This window comes from Neurospora crassa, linkage group IV (genome assembly GCF_000182925.2).
Source record: "Neurospora crassa OR74A linkage group IV, whole genome shotgun sequence".
In the NCBI taxonomy this organism is placed as follows: Eukaryota; Fungi; Ascomycota; class Sordariomycetes; order Sordariales; family Sordariaceae; genus Neurospora; species Neurospora crassa.
Genome location: NC_026504.1, coordinates 5,812,739 through 5,831,537, shown reverse-complemented (window position 1 = coordinate 5,831,537; position 18,799 = coordinate 5,812,739). Strand labels below are relative to the sequence as shown.

The window sequence follows — 18,799 nt, the reverse complement described above, 5'->3', positions numbered from 1 at the left end:
ACCATTTTGTGAGTTTCTGGTGAATGGCTGGTGGTCATTGTAGACAATCGTTATTCTTTATTCTCATACTACGCAACCTATAAGCCTAATCCATGACTTTCATCCCTATACGCCTATTTGAACACCAAAACGCACTTATATAGCCGGGCATATCCCCATGAACGCCTTCCGACATTGCGCCTTTCATTCCCATACGGATATTCTTTCCCTCCATATTCCATTGCATCAGTGTCCGATACCTCCGTTGACTCTTTCCATGATACTTCCCACCCTGCATGTGGTCCAGCACCGCAAACTGCTCAAAAACCGACAAAGATTCCAATCACTCGCATAATAAGCCTGACACCGCCTCATCACCAACCACGCCCTCCCAATACTCTTTAAAAACCTCATCCCCCTCCAACGCCCTCATCGCCCCCTCCGGCAAACTAACCTGACACTCCCAACTTTCCGGCTTTGCTCTCTTAGCCGGCAATATCAGCCCTCCCGACCCTCCCACCTCCTTCTGCACCCGTCTCTGCGCATCCGCCAGCGTCCAGCCCTTTTCCACCCCCGGGGTTTTCGCAACACCAGGCAACGACCACTCGATATCGGCACCGAAATCCGCCCAGCTATTCATCCCCCACTCGGCCGGCATGCGGCTATCCCACGGAAGACCGAGCAGGCGCATATCAGGGACTTTGTCGAGCAGAGCTTCGCGCGTGTAAAGAAAGGAGGGGTCGACGCGGGAGATGGAAAGGCTGATTGCGCTAGCGACACGAGCGAGGGAGGTCTTGTTTCCTGAAGCAATGTCGTAGAGCAAAGAGGTGTCGGGGAGAGTGGTGATGGCCCAGGTGATGGTGTTGCCAAAGTAGGCCTGGGCGGTGATGGAAGAAAGGGAGGGATACTTTTGGAGAAGCCGTGTGCTGGACCAGTCGACCGGAGTAGAGAAAAAGGGAGGGTGGGAGGCGAAGTGGGTGTGGATGGCACGTTCGCTGGGGTCGGAAGAGTTGTTGAGAAAGACTTGGCGGGCGACGAGGGTGTGTGCCCAGAGGAGAGCACAGAGAGTGGCGTAAGCGGATGGCGGGGAGGTGCCGGGGATGAGCTGGGCGAGCTCAACACTAAGAGTCTTGAGCTTGGAAAAGCTGAAGAGAAAGATCTTGCTGTCGTTTTTGAAGGACTTGGGTCTCTCGCTGTTGAGAATTTCGGACATGATGGGCTGCGTTGGACCTTTGAGGTCGTGGTCCGGCCAGGTCTGGAACTCGGGACACAAGGGGAGGATGTCCTCGAATTTTTCTTCGGCGAGAGACTGGTCCTGCTCGTAGGGCAGCTTGATCATGGGATTGGTCGAATAGTTTGGAAGCTTATCTCCGCGAGTACAGGCGGCGAAGCATTCTAGAAACTTGTGGTACGCCTTGCCGTCAAAATAGGAGTGGTGGATGAGCAGGTTGAAGAAGAAACCGCCGTTGAGAAAGACAACCTCGACCTCCACAACCGGAATGGGGGGCTTTCCTGCGCCGAGCATCAGGTCGGTGGTCAGGTCCTCATTGATGAAGGGTTTCGCAGGGAACCCGGAACGCTTCAAGGTGTCGTAGTCGATAAACTTTCCATCGAACTTGATCCCCTTTGCCTTTACTGTGTCGGCACCGTCCTGGGCAGTTACTTGTCCGTACATGGACTCAAGCTCCTTGGGGTACTTGGGCCTCAGGTTGATGCGAAAGCTGGAGGACGTGAGGAGATAGACGTTCCCTTCCATGTAACTGGGTGCCAAGTTCACTCCGAGCTGGAGTCTCCCGGCAAAGTCAGGCCTCTCTTTACCCAGGACATCGAGATTGCTCCGCAGACAGTCAAAGAGAGTTTGGGCACTCTCGGACTGATTCTTGCGAGCATGGTCATCAAAGGGAAAGCAAATCACCCGACCGGTGTATGTGCGAGGAGCGACATTGTCCCAGGTCGAGAGATGGTGGATGTTCATGTGGCCAGGACTGGTCATTTTGGTGTTCTTGACTGTCGATTGTTATGCGATATGTTTCCAAGGGCGCCTCTTGGAGAGGCTTTATGGGATTCCGGCACCATGATTCCAGTGACACGATGGTCTTGTCATTGAAGATCTGCGTGGACAGTTGTGAATAGGTGTCCAACTTGGTCGGTGAAAGAATGGGCACAGTTTGGACGAGAGGACGGTGAGCTTTTTGAGGTGTTGATTCAAATGAAAGGGGTGGGCGCAAACAAGGCTCAAACGATTCGGGGCGCTTTGTTGAGACGCTTTCGTGTAACCGTGTACCGCCGGAAATGGACAACCACATCGAGTGCTTTGGGTGCTTCATTGTCCTCGAGCTGAATGAATGGTGATGGCATCAAAGCAGCTAAGGGGGGGGGGGGGGGGAGGACAAGTGGCTTGGGGTTAGGGCTTAATGTGAGACATGATCGCAGCGGTCAGGAACACGACCAGCGCTAAGGTCTTGGCAGGGTACTGTAATCGAGACCGTTATCGTTGCCTAAAAAACACGGAGCCATCAAGGTGTCGTCGGATGTCGGCTGAAATGAGCCCCGGCGGCGGCGGAAAATGAGCAAGAAGTCCGGTCGGTTGACAGGGGCGATTCAGAACTCCGTCCCGGCTTTGAAGTTGGTGACCTGTCGCCAAACACAAGGACGTCGGTGACCAACAACAGACACCGCCGTGTTCGTCATTCTGATTAACCAACCGAGGCCACGGAGTAGGCGAAACCAACCAGCTGACAACACCATAAAGCACAATAACGCAGCAACAGGCATGTCGTCAAGAGATGATCAGTCGCAAACCATGTTATTCAAGATGGAGGGATAGACGCTCCAACGTAGCCGGGTCCAGTTAGTTGTCTTGTTCTCTTACACCGACCGCAACCACAACCACGACCGGACTTTTGGCCGTTTCCCTTGGTCTTGATGTACGTCGTGTTCCACGACGAATCCATGCAGCGCCCAGAAATGCCAGGCCCTACAGGGACGCGCTGCGGGAACACTGCCCGTTGTTTCAGCGCATCTGTCTCTCAACTCCCGCAACCAATGACGGCTGGTCTGTAGCTGATGTCTCATAAAGGCCGCGAACTGTCTTCAGACACTTGGTGACAGTCCCGCCTTTGCCGTCGAGGCTATCCCTGTAGAGGCATAGAACAATAACGGTCTCCCCGTCGCGCATGCTTTAGGGTAGGTGGGGTGAAGGCATAGCTGAGAATGAATTGGTGAGAAACATGCCGCTGGAACCGCCGCCAATTGAACCAAGTCGAGACCCAATTTTGTACCGAGGTTGTTGATAGCTTCTTATCTTAGCGTCGTTCATGGACCCCTAATCCTTGATTTACCCCTGGACACCCGACGGGAATGGCTTCACCTCAAAAAAAACAGGGTCCCAAACCTAACCCAACAAAGCGAATTCTCCGATCGAAACATGTCGGTCGGGCCTTGGACAATGCGTTCAATGACCGCGCCATGGACAGACAAGTTCGTCGGGGACAACCGAGGCATTGGAGGATCGGGGACGGCAAGTCATCCAACGCCAGTCCCGCTGCAATGATACGCAACGAAACCAGTCCTTTCTCGACAACCATCATAAAGTGGGGGGGCCAGACCGACAAGGATCGTTCGACCTGTCGTAATGCGTTTCCCGTCGTCCTGATCTGCCTGGATGATGTTCAGTGATGTTCGTATAAAGACGCTGATCCATCCCACCATCTGGAACACAAGTCAGTATCCGACTATCCCCTCTATACCACCACTCACCCACTTACAGCTTGTACTTGGTAGCCTCTTTTTTGTCTCGCCGAGGCTGTACAACACTCCGACCCTTGTTTCACTATTCAACCAAAACGACCACTCTCGTAGATTCTAATTGTACTTACCTATTCCTTCGCACCAGGCGTGTGAAACATCCCACACATCATGTCTTCAGACGAAACACCACAAACGATCCCCATCCCCGGACCCCCCGGGCTGCCCCTGGTGGGCAACTCTTTTGACATTGACACCGAGTTCCCACTTGGGTCCATGCTCAACTTTGCCGACCAGTATGGTGAGTACAAGATGCATCACTTTGATGCGGAAATCCCTTGCTAACATCGACAGGCGAAATCTTCCGTCTCAACTTCCCCGGCAGAAACACCGTCTTTGTGGTATGTCTCCTCACCATACCTGACCCCGACACACATAGCTAACCGTCAACAGACTTCCCAAGCTCTCGTCCACGAGCTCTGTGATGAAAAGCGATTCCAAAAGACGGTCAATTCCGCCCTCCACGAAATCCGACACGGCATCCACGATGGCCTCTTCACCGCCCGCAACGACGAGCCCAACTGGGGCATCGCCCACCGAATCCTCATGCCGGCCTTTGGCCCCATGGCCATCCAGAACATGTTCCCCGAGATGCACGAGATTGCCAGCCAGCTCGCCCTCAAGTGGGCCCGCCACGGCCCCAACCAGTCCATCAAGGTGACCGACGACTTCACCCGCCTGACCCTCGACACCATCGCCCTGTGCTCCATGGACTACCGCTTCAACTCGTACTACCACGACGACATGCACCCCTTTATCGACGCCATGGCCAGCTTCCTCGTCGAGTCCGGCAACCGCTCGCGACGCCCGGCGCTTCCGGCCTTCATGTACAGCAAGGTCGACCGCAAGTTCTACGACGACATCCGGGTCCTCCGTGAAACCGCCGAGGGCGTCCTCAAGTCCAGAAAGGAGCACCCTTCCGAGCGCAAAGATCTACTGACGGCCATGTTGGACGGCGTCGACCCCAAGACGGGCGGGAAGCTCAGCGACGACAGCATCATCGACAACCTCATCACCTTTTTGATCGCGGGCCACGAAACCACGTCGGGTCTCCTGAGCTTCGCCTTTGTCCAGCTGCTCAAGAACCCCGAGACCTACCGCAAGGCCCAAAAGGAAGTCGACGACGTGTGCGGCAAGGGCCCCATCAAGCTCGAGCACATGAACAAGCTGCACTACATCGCCGCCGTCCTGCGCGAGACCCTCCGTCTCTGCCCCACCATTCCCGTGATTGGCGTCGAGTCCAAGGAGGACACCGTCATTGGCGGCAAGTACGAGGTTTCCAAGGGCCAGCCTTTTGCCCTGCTCTTCGCCAAGTCCCACGTCGACCCGGCCGTCTATGGAGATACCGCCAACGACTTTGACCCCGAGCGCATGCTGGACGAGAACTTTGAGCGCTTGAACAAGGAGTTCCCCGACTGCTGGAAGCCGTTTGGCAACGGCATGCGCGCCTGCATCGGTCGTCCGTTTGCGTGGCAGGAGGCGTTGCTGGTCATGGCGGTGTGCCTGCAAAACTTCAACTTTATGCCTGAGGATCCCAACTATACGCTGCAGTACAAGCAGACCTTGACCACCAAGCCCAAGGGCTTCTACATGCGCGCCATGCTGCGCGACGGCATGTCTGCTCTGGACCTGGAGCGCCGTCTGAAGGGTGAGCTTGTGGCTCCCAAGCCTACTGCCCAGGGACCCGTGTCGGGACAGCCCAAGAAGAGCGGAGAGGGCAAGCCTATCAGCATCTACTACGGCTCCAACACGGGCACTTGCGAGACCTTTGCTCAGCGCCTTGCTTCCGATGCCGAGGCGCACGGGTTCACGGCGACGATTATCGACTCCTTGGATGCGGCCAACCAGAACCTGCCCAAGGACAGGCCGGTGGTCTTCATCACTGCCTCGTACGAGGGCCAACCCCCTGACAATGCGGCTTTGTTCGTCGGCTGGCTCGAGAGCTTGACTGGTAACGAGCTCGAGGGTGTCCAGTACGCTGTCTTTGGCTGCGGTCATCACGATTGGGCGCAGACCTTCCATCGCATTCCCAAGCTGGTCGACAACACCGTGTCCGAGCGCGGCGGCGATCGTATCTGTTCGTTGGGTCTCGCCGACGCCGGCAAGGGCGAGATGTTTACCGAGTTCGAGCAGTGGGAGGACGAGGTGTTCTGGCCTGCCATGGAAGAAAAGTACGAAGTTAGCAGGAAGGAGGATGACAACGAGGCTTTGCTTCAATCTGGCCTTACCGTCAACTTTTCCAAGCCTCGCTCTTCTACCTTGAGGCAAGACGTCCAGGAAGCCGTGGTTGTCGACGCCAAGACCATCACCGCCCCGGGTGCTCCTCCCAAGCGCCACATCGAGGTCCAGCTCTCGTCCGACTCGGGCGCCTACCGCTCTGGCGATTACCTTGCCGTTCTGCCCATCAACCCGAAGGAGACGGTCAACCGCGTCATGCGCCGCTTCCAACTGGCGTGGGACACCAACATCACCATCGAGGCGTCCCGGCAGACCACCATTTTGCCCACCGGCGTGCCCATGCCGGTTCACGACGTCCTGGGCGCCTACGTTGAGCTCTCCCAGCCGGCCACCAAGAAAAACATCCTCGCTCTCGCCGAAGCCGCCGACAACGCCGAGACCAAGGCCACACTGCGCCAGTTGGCAGGACCCGAATACACGGAAAAGATCACCTCGCGCCGCGTCTCCATCCTCGACCTGCTCGAGCAGTTCCCGTCCATCCCGCTGCCCTTCTCCTCCTTCCTCTCTTTGCTGCCACCCATGCGTGTGAGGCAGTACTCCATCTCCTCGTCTCCGCTCTGGAACCCGTCGCACGTTACCCTGACCTACTCCCTTCTCGAAAGCCCTTCCTTGTCGAACCCCGACAAGAAACACGTCGGCGTGGCGACCAGTTACTTGGCCAGCTTGGAGGCAGGCGACAAGTTGAATGTGTCTATCCGCCCTTCGCACAAGGCCTTCCACCTGCCGGTAGACGCCGACAAGACTCCCCTGATCATGATTGCTGCTGGTTCTGGCCTGGCGCCGTTTAGAGGCTTCGTGCAGGAACGCGCGGCGCAGATTGCTGCAGGTCGGAGTCTGGCGCCCGCCATGCTGTTCTACGGGTGTCGCCATCCGGAGCAGGACGACTTGTACCGTGACGAGTTCGACAAGTGGGAATCCATCGGCGCCGTGTCGGTCCGGAGGGCATTCAGTCGGTGCCCGGAGAGCCAAGAGACCAAGGGGTGCAAGTACGTTGGCGATCGGCTGTGGGAGGATCGCGAGGAAGTGACGGGATTGTGGGACCGGGGGGCCAAGGTCTATGTCTGTGGAAGCAGGGAGGTCGGGGAGAGTGTGAAGAAGGTGGTGGTCAGGATTGCGTTGGAGAGGCAGAAGATGATTGTCGAGGCGAGGGAGAAGGGTGAGCTTGACAGTTTGCCGGAGGGGATTGTGGAGGGACTGAAGCTGAAGGGTTTGACGGTGGAGGATGTCGAGGTCAGTGAGGAGAGGGCGTTGAAGTGGTTTGAGGGGATCAGGAATGAGAGGTATGCCACTGATGTGTTTGACTGAGGGGTGGTTGACTGGTAATGGAGGATGATTTCCTTGGAAAGCAGGCATTGGATAGAATTGAATTTACTTGTTCTTCATTGGTCGATATGCATGCATCATTCAAGGGAAAGGAAAAAGAATTGAGCCGAGTTGACTAGACCGGGAGCCCCAGGTTGAAGGAAGGAAAGATCGAAACAACGAAGCCCGCATGATGTGAGACGGCACGTCCGAAATGGCGCTCGGGCCGTGTTTTTCAGGGCCCTTTGTTCCGCTTTCTGTTCCCTTCTGTTTGCTTTCCAGTTCCTTTCGCAGGACCATTCCGCCTTCCACTTTGCCCACCGGTCTTTTCGAATTCAGTTGTGCTGGACATACGGCCTTCATTCGGATTTGGAGCGGCCCTTGTTCATCATCACCCGATCCCACTTCCGCCCGGAGAGGGACACAAACCCAATCACTGTATTCAGTTATGTCGCTAACAAAAACAGCGCCATCTTTACACCAATCTAGATACAACCACGTTTGCATATATTCTTCGAATCACTGCATTGTCCAACTACCCAAGCCAACTACTCAAAAGTTCTCACAGAATCGAACCAAGCTACTAAGTAACCTCCAGCACCTCCATTCGCGAACAAAGGAAACGTCGACTCCTACACACTCCCTTTAGCGCGACAGCCACTCCGTCCTCGAATGCTCAAGCTCCATTAGCTATCTTGCCACCAACGAGCCGTGAATTGGGCCACCCCTCGTTTGAATAACAATTGGTATGTCACTAACAGAATCGGCCCTTGTTTTCTAGCGTCACAGATACAATCACATCTTGGTCACACTCACACCACGCTGACCTTGTCTCGAAATTCATGTACATTGATCACATCAAACCTGTTTGCACATTTTTTTTTTTTTATCTTCCACTTTTTCTTTCATGATGTGTAATATCCAACTAACACTTACGACGTCCTCCAGGAAATGATCAAAAATTCCGACGAAGCCAATCTCGAACGCCTCCATTCCCAATTCCCAAGCAAACGAACTCGACCATCCTTTTCGTACTCTTACACTCCTCGAATCCTCCCTCGACCACTTACCTCCCCGGGTTCAACCCCTCCTCCGTCTCGAAGCAATTGCCCTTGCAACTCGGACACCACCACCTCCTCCCCTCCGCATCGACCGCCTTACTCACCTCCTTCTTCCCAATAAAGAGGTAGTGGCACCAACTGGGCACATACGCCCTACAATCCGGCCATCCACACGCCCTCCTATTCTCCGGCTGCGCATCGGCCAGCCACTCCTCCGTCAACCACAAAATCCTGGACATCTCCGGCGACAAACAAGTCATAAACCGGGACGGCTGGATATGCACCTGACAATAGGAGCAAGACATATTGGTCAGGATCGCCAGCTCTTGGCGAAGAAAGCCAAACTCATCGACCCAGTACTGCCTGACAGTCGAAGCCAGACCAGCAGTCTCAGTCATGGTACCGAGATAATCCATGATCTCGCGCATCTTGGCGATGGTCTGGTTAATCAGCCCAGCGTTAGCAACCATAAACGTCGGGATCTGTCTCACCCTCTCCTCGAGACACGACAAACAAGTAAAGTGTCCGCAGGGAAGTTGGTGGAGGTCACCCTGCTTGTAGGGACCATAGCAGAAGGAGCAGAGTGTACCTACTCTTTTGTTCTTGTTGGTCTCCTTGCCTGACGGGAACGAGTGCTCGTGGGCATGGTTGCCGCAGTGGGAAGAGCCGTGGATGTGGAAGGCCGGGATGCGGGACGCGATGGAGAGCGGAGGCGGGAGGGGTGCGTCTGCGTCGAGGTCAGTGTCCAAGTTCCATGGCCAGATGGAGGGAAGGGGGCGCATGGGTGCAAACTTGGGTGGGGAGTTGAGGTGCAGAGGACCGACGTGGGTGACTTTGTGGGTGGGAAGGCAGATGCGCTTGGGAGCTGCCTGGTAAGTAGAATCTTCGTCCGAGATGGAGGAGAAGGTGCGCTTGGCGCACATGGTGGAAGTGGTGGTGAAACACATGGTGATACGTACGGTTGGTGGTTCGGGAGATGTACCCGAACGCTTGGATGGTTGGTTGGTGGAGGCGGGTGTGGTGGCTTGAGCTGTTGCTGGCTGGTCAGAAGGTTACTTGGACTCCAAGTCTTGTTGTTGTTTGCTGCTGGTGTTTCTGCTGATGCTGATGACAGGAATCGAACAATCTTGGATGATCCCAACACCGATACTTATACCTTTTCGACACTCGTCGACATGCCCCCATTCCCAATATCAGATATCACTTACAGAACAGCCGGACAAAGAAGGTCATCGACGACTCCCAAATCTATAGGCTCTCGATTGCCCTCCGCCGAAACCCACGAGTGAACAACGGCACAAAAGCTCCCATCGGCTACAGCCGTCCGGAACAATGGAACTCGCACCCGGCTTCGAGAACACTGCCGGAGAAACATCCTATTCGTCTCCCAGGTAGCCTCCGGGTAAGGCTGGAGGACAATAGGCCTTGTTCAGTGTTCGAGAAGAACAGCGGAAGACGGCCTACTTTCCGGTTGGTCGAAGAAGACAAAGGGCATTCACGGGACACTCTTCCAACCACCGGGCGCTGTTCATGTGTCCAGATAGCTTGGGAACCGAACAACAAGCGAAGCATCTTCGGTCCAGGTATGTTCAACGTTCACATCTCAATCACCGTACCTAAACCCAGCACAAGCAACGCACATGCAATTCAATCCATCTATTCTCGCTTCAACAATGATCAATGGCTTGTGTGGACCCCCTCCATTCCATTAGCTCAGCCGGCGGTGGTAACCCAGGGGTCGGTGGTAACCCAGGGGTAATCTGCCTAGGGGAAACCACCCCCTCCTCCCTCACAATACTGACCTCTCTCGTGACCACAATCGCCATAACACTTCCCGGCGTGCCGTTGCTTACACTGTGGCTACTACTCTCACCCGAGCACCAACCGTTATGTGACTGCTCCGCAATCATGCCCGAACTCTCCACCGACGTGACCACCCCAAGGTATGGCGAAGCTGCTGTCTGTATCGTCAAGTTGGGCCGTCCAGTGTCGTTTCTACTCCGAGCAGGACTGTCGCAGGTTGACCTAAAGCTCACCATCCCACCACTCCGATTCGCCGCCGTCGGGTACGTGTCCTTTCTAGAGATGTCCTCTCCGCTACCTGGTGGTCCGGTGCCGGTAGTGCCGGTAGTGCCGGTAGTGTCGGTAGTGCCGGTGCCGGTAGTACCCTCCTCATCTGTCGTGCTTACCCAAAAGGTCTCGCTGCCGGGTATCGGGAAGATCGGATCGGGGTTGGGACCCCATCTGTGTGATGAACCTTGGTGGGTTGCTGGGAACACTGGGCTGTCTATGGGATATGGAGATCTATATCGGGCGAGCATGACTCCGTTTGATCCGATACTGTTGTCATTTTTGTCGGAGGTGGTGTTTGCCCCGCTTCCTGGGCATAACCAGCCGCCGAAGGAGTAGACGGCGCGAAGTACCGACCGCCTGATCAGCGGGTAGACCATGGGCATGTTGGTCAGAACAAAGGAGACAAAAGATTCGCGGACGGACCAGTAGCCTGTTTGCGCGGGGTCCCTGTTTCCCTTCTTGAGGTGAGTCAGCTTGCCGTCTCTGGAAGATGGATTTCCCAAGGACCCAACTCACAGTCAAGATGCTAACACACCGCATAATGCCAAATGTCATTTCCAGAAATCCGCCACTGAACATGATGAACAGCACCAATTTCTGCGACCAGGGCAGATTCGACTTCCAGAGCATAGGCACGGGAATACCGAGAAGATAAAAGTCCGTGGCGGTGTTCATGACCATGACGAAAACCGTCTGCAGAACTGATATTGCCGGTTGGCAGTGGTTGCCCGGGTCGGGGTAGATCTGCCACTGCCGGTGAAGGGGGACACATTGGAGGAGGGCGACACATACACAGGCGATGTAAGTCAGGGGCATGATGACGTAGGCGCCAACCATCCAGCGACGCATAAAGCAAATGCCGGCTCTGTTTGAGATCTAGCGGGTCAGTATAAACCTCCTCTTGCGTTCCCAGGCTTACACTCACGTTAGGCGTGTGTAATACACTGTCCAACAACCTTTAAGCAGCCACAGAAGGGTGGTGTACAAGAGAAGGCCGGAGACGTTCAGCTTGGCTCCGTTGACTCGCATTTTGTACTCGTCGGAATCTCGGCTAAGCGTAGCTCGTTCCTCGTCTGTCATGCCGTTGTTTGCTAAACCATGGCACCAGGAAACGAAAATGTAAGGCATAAAGCTCTCGGCCGTGTAGGCAAACTGGATGCCGGGAAGGTTAACTTGATGTCGTGGGTAACAACCTGAAGCCAAGAGAACTCACCAAAGCCAATAGCATGAAAAAGTCGTCTAACGCGAGCTTGCGCCATCCCACTTGCCGGATCCTGCTGAAATATCGAAGCCCAATCACCATGTAGGCTACACCTTGGAGGGACCAGCATTCTACGACGAAGCGTCTCGCTTCTTCCGGTTCCACTCCCCTTGTATAGGTGTCCCCCATGTTGCGTATATATGTGGAAAGAAGGGATAAAAACACCAATTGCAATCGGCGATATAGGCACGGCAGCCCACGGCAAAACAGGTCTTTCGAAATATGTGTCGGTCTATGTAACGGACTGTCTAACTGGTGCCCCTCGCACAACAAGTACCTGGCCATCATCAAGCTATGTCATCTTGACGAGCCATGGAGGTCCGAGAGTTCTCGCCTTGCCTCGTCTCAACTCTTTGAAGCTTCATCCTGGTCAGGGACCTGCTGCTCGTAGTGTCGTTCGAGTATTGGGTCACGGCGGGGCCAAATGGTCCGCAATTGGCCAGGGAACACTGATCTCAAAGTTCGTCCGTCAATGCTGACTGGATTTCTATCTCATGCCACTGGAGCAAGCTAATTGATTTAAATGGTATAGGGTATTCTCGCGCTTATCACATCGCCCTTCTCAACCTCCCATAACCTCCTACTCGGACACCGGTCTCACAGACACTCTGACCTGAGCAACCGCCTTGTTAGCCACGCTGCTGACCGTCTCCACGACAATACCAACATCCTGCGCAGCACTTACAGCAGGCAACCTCATGCATCCCTCAAAGTAGCTCTCCATATCCTCAAAATCGTCAATATCACCCACCCACGCGACATAGTGATCCGGCCTCAGCACGACCACACATCCCTTCTCCTTGTCCACGCCATAGTTCTTGTAAGCATTGCCAAACCCTTCGTGGTAACTGACATCGTCCGCATACACCTTGGTGTAATCCCACCCCAGATGCTGATCAAACGGATGCAAAATATCCGGAAAGTCTCTCAACAACTCCGTGTCCTTTCTCGGGCTGGCATGGATCGTGAGCACATCAATGACACTGTCAATGGCCTTGTCCGCAGGCGTGATCCTCCGCAGGAAGCTCTCGGGCGCGTCCAGCTTGGCGCAGAACCTGTCCACCCGCGCCTTCTGCTGCGGCGAGAGAATCTTACCAGCGAACAGCACGATGCGGAACCTTCCATCGGACTTCAACCGCTCCTGCAAGTGCCACGGCCTGGCGTCCGCCTGGCTGACGACCTTGAAGGAGGCTAGACGCTTGCCGACGGGTATTCCTGTGGCAAGGGCCTGCTTCTTTGCAAACTTGTCGTCGGCGATCTTGGCTTTGGTGAGCAGCTTCGCGCTCTTTTCGCTGCGATCGCCTAGCTCGCGCCAGTTGCCCGACTTGACGACGAGATTGCTCGGCCCGTAGTCGACTTGCATGCCCGAGGCAAACAGGTTGCCGCGCATAAAGGCGCGCTTGAACTCCTCCATGTCGATGCCCTCGGCGTCCACCAGGTCCTTGGCGGGACGGCCAGAGAACAAGCGAGAGAACTTGTGGTCGAACTCGATCAGGTCCTGGGCAATGCGGCGGCGCTCGCTCTGGTACGTGGCCAGGATCTCGCGCTTGCAGATGCCCTTGAGGACGAGGGCCACCTTCCAGCCCAGGTTGAAGGTGTCCTGCATCGAGACGTTCATGCCCTGTCCGGCCTTGGGCGAGTGCGTGTGCACGGCATCGCCCGCCAGGAACACGCGGTTGTGCACGTCATAGCTGTTGCCGACGCGCTGGCCGATCTGGTACGCCGTCCACCAGTCGCAGTACTCGTAGTCGAGCTTGTACGGTGCGAGAATCTTTTGCGCGGCGCGGAAGATCAAGTCGGGCGTGATCTTGGACCGGTCGGCGCGCCCCGAGGCGTCCGGAACGACTTCTTTCAGTTGGATGTACAGCCGCACTATGCGGTTCTCACGCGGGATGACCATCAGCGAGCCATTCTCCGCCGAATGCACGGCGCATCGGTGGCGGATGTCGGGGAAATCGGTGATGGGGATAATGTCCATGACGCCCCAGATGTAATCGGTTGCCTCGCCTTCCAGCTCCAGGCCCAACGCGCGGCGTGTCCACGAGCGGGCACCATCGCATCCGATGACGTACTTGGCGTGGACGATCTCTTTGGTGCCGGGCCGGGACTGGGACTTGCGGAGGAGATCGGCTTCGTCGTCATCTTGCACCAGGTTGCTGCGGAAGAGACCGTCAGACGCCGCGGACTTGGAGGCGGTGGCGGCTTGCACGGGCGTGGCTTCCTCCTCTGTCAAGGTGCGGAGGGCGACGGTGACCGGGTAGGCGTCGTCATCCTCGACCTTGGACTCGTCAATGACCAGTGACTCGGGCAGGATGCCCCGCTCCACCGAGATGGCGTTGTTGCTGTTTTTTGACGAGTACTTTTTGATGTTGTCAATGAACCAGCGCTCGATGCGGCTCTGGTTGAGGACACACTGCTGGTAGCGCGAGATGCCGACGACGGTGTCGGGGATGCGGTCCGAGCGGTGGATGACGCCCTCGGCGTTGGGATTCCACATGCAAATCTCCTGCATGTGGTTGGATTCCTTCCACACGCGGTCAGAGAAGCCCAGGCTGTCAAAGATCTCGATGGTCCGGGAGTTGAGGCCGTCGGCCTGGCCGGTAAAGATCTTGGTGTTGCGTTTCTCGACGATGCGCGCGCTGATGCCGCAGTGAGCCATCCAGGCGGCGGCCATAAGGCCTGCTGGGCCGGCACCGACAATGAGTCTGGTAGGTGTTAGTCTGTTGAACTGTGCTCGAGGGGTGGTAGTGGTCTTACACATCAACCTTGGACTCCTTGGGCTTGACGCCGTTGGTGCCGTTGGTGCCGTTGGTTCCGTTGGTACCGTTGATGCCGTTGGTACCGTTGATGCCGCTGATGCCATTGGCACGGCCGTTGGTAGTCGCTGCAGACATGGTTACTGGGTTAGTTATTAGGATTAAAAATGATGGTACTATGATAGAGAGTAGAAGAGAGCTTGGAAAGATGGAAGGTAGGATTCGGCTATGTAGAAAAAAGGTAAGTGACAGAGCTCTTTTAAGTTATCTTCCTCCTCGTCACTTGAGCATCATCATATGCCGGTGATCCGGTTTCCAGAAGGTCGGTAATGTCCACCATCCATCCATCCATCCATCCATCCATCCGGTATCTCCATATCAGGAGAAACACCAGATAGGGGAGCCATCAGCAGATTCGAAACTAACAAGGCAACCCCAGATGTCGATAAGGTAACCATGTGCAGCTGTGATACTCGGCCCGCTTCGATTCCTGGGAATGCTTCCTTCTCCTGAACTTGGGCAACTCTTCGCCTCGGGCCAAACCGAAATGGGTAACTGAGACGCACCACCATCATTGAATGGACACTCGCAGGAAGCCAGAATATGACGACCGTCAGGGTGAAGCCTAGAGGAGGGTTGAATTCACCATCCCTCCCCTGCCTGGACTGCCTGTTCTTCGGGTCAAGTTTCCCCCCATGCCGCGAGCATTGTGACGGACAGTGATGATGATGACTAGCACATGAGAGGAAACGTAATGGGCAAGCTGGCACTGTCCTCCCCCACTGTACTGACTGTCAGTTCAGTTATCATCATGGTACGATTCAACAGCACCGTTGTTTACTGCCTCAGGGACGGCCGTACCCTGACACAACCATGTTTATACCGATTGGCGGGCGGCAAGCCGTTATGGTAGCATTTTGTGACCACCACCCGGGCTCAATGTCCCGGCTGCACTGTACTGTCTGTGCGACCAACAGCCACTTACCGTTGATTCTAGAAAATGGGGCCGAATCGTTCTTTTCTTTTTCTCTCTCTAGCTTCATCAAAATGGCTTTCTTCATCTGTATTGTCTCGAAACTTGGCCACAATCAGACCGCTCTTTTTGCTTTCTCCAAGATATCTTTCTGCAATCTTTACCATTCTCGCTGTCAACAATTGTCGTTCTCGCAGAATTTCAGTGCATGCCCTACATACGAACCCTCCACTTCCCCAGATATACGAACGAATACTACCCCATACGGATCCTTGCCCAAAGGAGTAAGTGGAAACGAGAAAGTGACGGGAAGGAAGCTACACAAGCCTCGCAAGCTTGTGGTGGATCTAACGTCACTGCAAACTAATCCAGGGCATAGCTAGGTACCTAGGCGTTTCCTCGGTTCGGTGTTTAGCGTGATTTGATCCTCAAAGTTTTCGTCGTTGGCTGTCGTCCCAAAACCGTTGACCGGGGAGGAGGGACTTGACAAGGGGAAGCGAATCCTTTTGTGTAACCGATCCATTCAGGTCAAGCAGAGGCGTGCACTAGTGCATTAGTGGCCGGCATAAGACGACATGTCAAGGCTGTTGAATGGTAAGGTAGCGCGGGACATGGGCTGTGTGGTGGTTATTTGGATGACAGGTACGGTGGCCCAAGTGTGCCTTGGGTCGTTTATCCAAAAGTTCTAAAAACTTGAAGTCTAACCAGCTGCAAGCATTAGGCTTGCACTGGGGAGTGGTTTCCAAATCCTTGTGCTAAGATAACCTTGATAAGCCGTCTCCTGCAACGTCACCTCAACTCCCGGCAACTCTCATTGACTCCCATTGACTCCCATTGACTCCCATTGACTCCCATTGACTCCCATTGACTCCCATTGACTCCCATTGACTCCCATTGACTCCCATTGACTCCCATTGACTCCCATTAACTCCTATTGACTCCCATTGACTCCCATTAACTCCCATTAACTCCTATTGCTTCATTGCTTCATTACTTCATTACTTCATTGCTTCATTGCTTCATTGCTTTATTGCTTCATTACTTCATTACTTCATTACTTCATTACTTCATTATTTTATTGCTTCCGGACCGGAAGAGAAGGGTGACAATGCAAATGGACCCTGCAGTTGGTTCTCCAAATTTTTGAGTTGGGGTAAGGTAACAATGCAAATAGATCCCGCTCTCCTCCCCCCCCCCCCCCCCCCCCCCCCCCCCTCTCCCACCTCCCCCTTCTCGGGCCGGGGCCAAAAAGAAAGAAAGAAAAAGAAGAAGAAAACGAGAAGAAAAAGATGAGAAGAATAAGAAGAAAAGGAAAAGAAGAAGACGAAGGCGAAAAAGGGAAAGAGAAAAAAAAAAAAAGGTAGTAAAAAAAAGGAAGAAGAAGCGAAAGAAGGAAGGAAGCTAAAAAGGTTGAAGTCAAAAGTTCAAGGTCTGGGCGTGAGTATTGAATTTTGTAAGTGTGGTGGAGGTGTTGATATAAAATGGCTAACAGCTGGCTGCAGATGGGAGCTTGGACCAGTTTTATAAACGACCTAGGTCACACTTGGGCCACCGTAGACAGGTCAGGAACCATCAGGGGGGGAGAAGTGGAGGGGAAAACCCAATGAAAAAGATGAAAGAAAAAGAAAAGAGGAGACGGAACAAAACTCCGTGTGCCTGGACTCGCCTTTGCCCACCCATCCGTCCCTGACCTCCTGCCCTGAACCATGATAGCCGCCGCACAGACGATATCTCTCGTTCAACTTCTTTTTAAGATTCTAGGCTCCTGTCTTCCAATCTTAATCTCATCTCGCTCTTCCACCGGAGAAGAAAAAAGTGTTTTTTTTTACTAATGTCGAGACTGAGATCGAATTGTATCTTGCATTGGACTGTCCGGCAGTGTCCGTGTTGCAGCCTCCCGTTATCCCAACGTCCAAACAGAAACCACAGTCATGGCATTCCAACAACTTGCCTTTGTGCACTGTTGCGAACGCCAGATAACGATACAAGACACCAGTGGCTCAACCTGAGACAAAGAGCTGCAGAATCGTCAAAAAGACCCCGACCGACTGTCGGTTCACCGTTAATTCAGCCACCTGCGCCCATCGTACATCTTTTTCCCCCTTAGTGCTGATATATCCTCGGAGGCACAACTGAAAGAAAGGGTCTTGATGTCTCGGACCCGGACCCTGAGGAGAGAGCGGTATGCTGCTGAACAACGTTCGATTGTCAAGTTCTCCCGTTCTGTTCATGTTCTGTTCCAGCCTTTAGTCGTTGAAATTCACGGTCTAACATTATGCCTAGCACATGTCTGAGTTTCCCCTTTTCAGCGTCCGCCACTTCTTTCTTTCTTAATCAAATGACTTTTAGACATACCCACTGGCTAGAAGGATGAAGCAATTCGTTGAAAAACATAATAATCCCATCCTCAGTTCGTTTAAAACCACGTCTTTTGCCTCTTCTTTCTCTCTCCAATCGCTTGAGCAATGTTGATATCTTTGCACAGTTTTCTCCGTTATCTCCTGGGGGTCGAACACCATGCAGCTCGGAGATGGACTGTTCGCTTCTTACTTCTCTAGTTCTCCCATTTTGTTTTCCAAACACTGTGGTTATCCATCCCCAGATGGAGGAGGGGCCAAATATTTCCCACTCAGCCTGCCTCAGTACCCCCAGTGTCTTCCCCAGTCCCCACTGTGTCAGATGCGGTTTAAGGTTGAAGAGAAAGATCGACATCTAACCGACCAGTCAGCCGCTCGGCTCCTGGACCCCGGTGCCCCGCTGACACCTACCCGGACAGGGCGCCCTTGTTGGCTCGAACGGCGCTTGGCTGCCGGGAGGGCCAACATGGATTTGTAGAGAGATGATGTCTCTTTCTGTTTTATTCAGACTCTCTTGGTGATGTTCTGGATTCCCGCCGCCAGTCGTCTACACTGCCTTTGCTCCCCTCCTCAATCTCCAACAAAGGGCCGTATTGCATGAGTCGAGATTGCTTATCCACTAGGTAAGTAGTCAATGTATACGAGCAGGCAGTGTAGCAAGATCGGCTCCGAGACATGAACTGCAACTGTGATAAAAGGCACCTATCACTTGCCTCGGATGTTTTGAATGTACCTCTGCAGCCAACCACGCTGAATGCTAAAATCCCCAAATCCACGGCAGGTCCCACTACGGGGCCCCGGGTTATAACCAATCCTGGAAGAAGCATAGCAGGCTGCAGGGAAGAGACTTACCTGCAAAAAGAAGCGATGGTTTCGTACATTCCCTCGAATCTCGGGGTTCAGCTCAGGGGAAATATCCTGTCAGCAGCAGGTGATTGGCGGAGAAGAATCACCGCGCCCAGGTAGACTAGAGGTATGGGGCAACCAGGATA

The 18,799-nt window shown here is 54.2% G+C and overlaps 5 protein-coding genes across 5 annotated transcripts; 1 reads left to right on the top strand and 4 right to left on the bottom strand.

Annotated features, from left to right (window-relative positions):
- Positions 1-39: 39 nt before the first annotated feature.
- NCU05184 (hypothetical protein) lies at positions 40-1,972 on the bottom strand (the record flags this gene model as incomplete). Its single annotated transcript, XM_011395828.1, has 1 exon — positions 40-1,972. The coding sequence occupies one exon, from the start codon at positions 1,970-1,972 to the stop codon at positions 323-325; it is 1,650 nt and encodes a 549-aa protein (XP_011394130.1). The 3' UTR covers positions 40-322.
- A 1,598-nt stretch (positions 1,973-3,570) lies between these two features.
- Positions 3,571-7,413, top strand: NCU05185 (bifunctional P-450:NADPH-P450 reductase). Its single transcript, XM_956755.3, has 3 exons — positions 3,571-4,027; positions 4,081-4,127; positions 4,180-7,413. The coding sequence occupies exons 1-3, from the start codon at positions 3,898-3,900 to the stop codon at positions 7,327-7,329; spliced, it is 3,327 nt and encodes a 1,108-aa protein (XP_961848.1). The 5' UTR covers positions 3,571-3,897; the 3' UTR covers positions 7,330-7,413.
- Positions 7,414-8,392: 979 nt separating this feature from the next.
- Positions 8,393-9,334, bottom strand: NCU05186 (hypothetical protein; the record flags this gene model as incomplete). Its single annotated transcript, XM_956756.2, has 1 exon — positions 8,393-9,334. The coding sequence occupies one exon, from the start codon at positions 9,332-9,334 to the stop codon at positions 8,393-8,395; it is 942 nt and encodes a 313-aa protein (XP_961849.2).
- A 720-nt stretch (positions 9,335-10,054) lies between these two features.
- Positions 10,055-11,850, bottom strand: NCU05187 (hypothetical protein; the record flags this gene model as incomplete). The annotated part of the gene is made up of 4 exons (XM_011395829.1): positions 10,055-10,918; positions 10,977-11,325; positions 11,386-11,612; positions 11,674-11,850. The coding sequence occupies 4 exons, from the start codon at positions 11,848-11,850 to the stop codon at positions 10,055-10,057; spliced, it is 1,617 nt and encodes a 538-aa protein (XP_011394131.1).
- Positions 11,851-12,163: 313 nt separating this feature from the next.
- Positions 12,164-14,795, bottom strand: NCU05188 (FAD monooxygenase). The gene is made up of 2 exons (XM_956758.2): positions 14,479-14,795; positions 12,164-14,426 (listed from the first exon to the last, which is right to left on the bottom strand). Exons 1-2 carry the CDS (start codon positions 14,613-14,615, stop codon positions 12,302-12,304), a joined length of 2,262 nt encoding a protein of 753 aa, XP_961851.1. The 5' UTR covers positions 14,616-14,795; the 3' UTR covers positions 12,164-12,301.
- Positions 14,796-18,799: the final 4,004 nt, after the last annotated feature.

Bases quoted from the DNA above. Each gene is read 5' to 3' on its own strand.
- NCU05185 (XM_956755.3), top strand. From the start codon at position 3,898: ATGTCTTCAGACGAAACACCACAAACGATCCCCATCCCCGGACCCCCC. The intron at 4,028-4,080 runs GTGAGTACAAGA...TAACATCGACAG, and splicing joins CAACTTTGCCGACCAGTATG to GCGAAATCTTCCGTCTCAAC. The intron at 4,128-4,179 runs GTATGTCTCCTC...AACCGTCAACAG, and splicing joins GCAGAAACACCGTCTTTGTG to ACTTCCCAAGCTCTCGTCCA.
- NCU05188 (XM_956758.2), bottom strand. From the start codon at position 14,615: ATGTCTGCAGCGACTACCAACGGCCGTGCCAATGGCATCAGCGGCATC. The intron at 14,427-14,478 runs GTAAGACCACTA...AACACCTACCAG, and splicing joins AAGGAGTCCAAGGTTGATGT to ACTCATTGTCGGTGCCGGCC.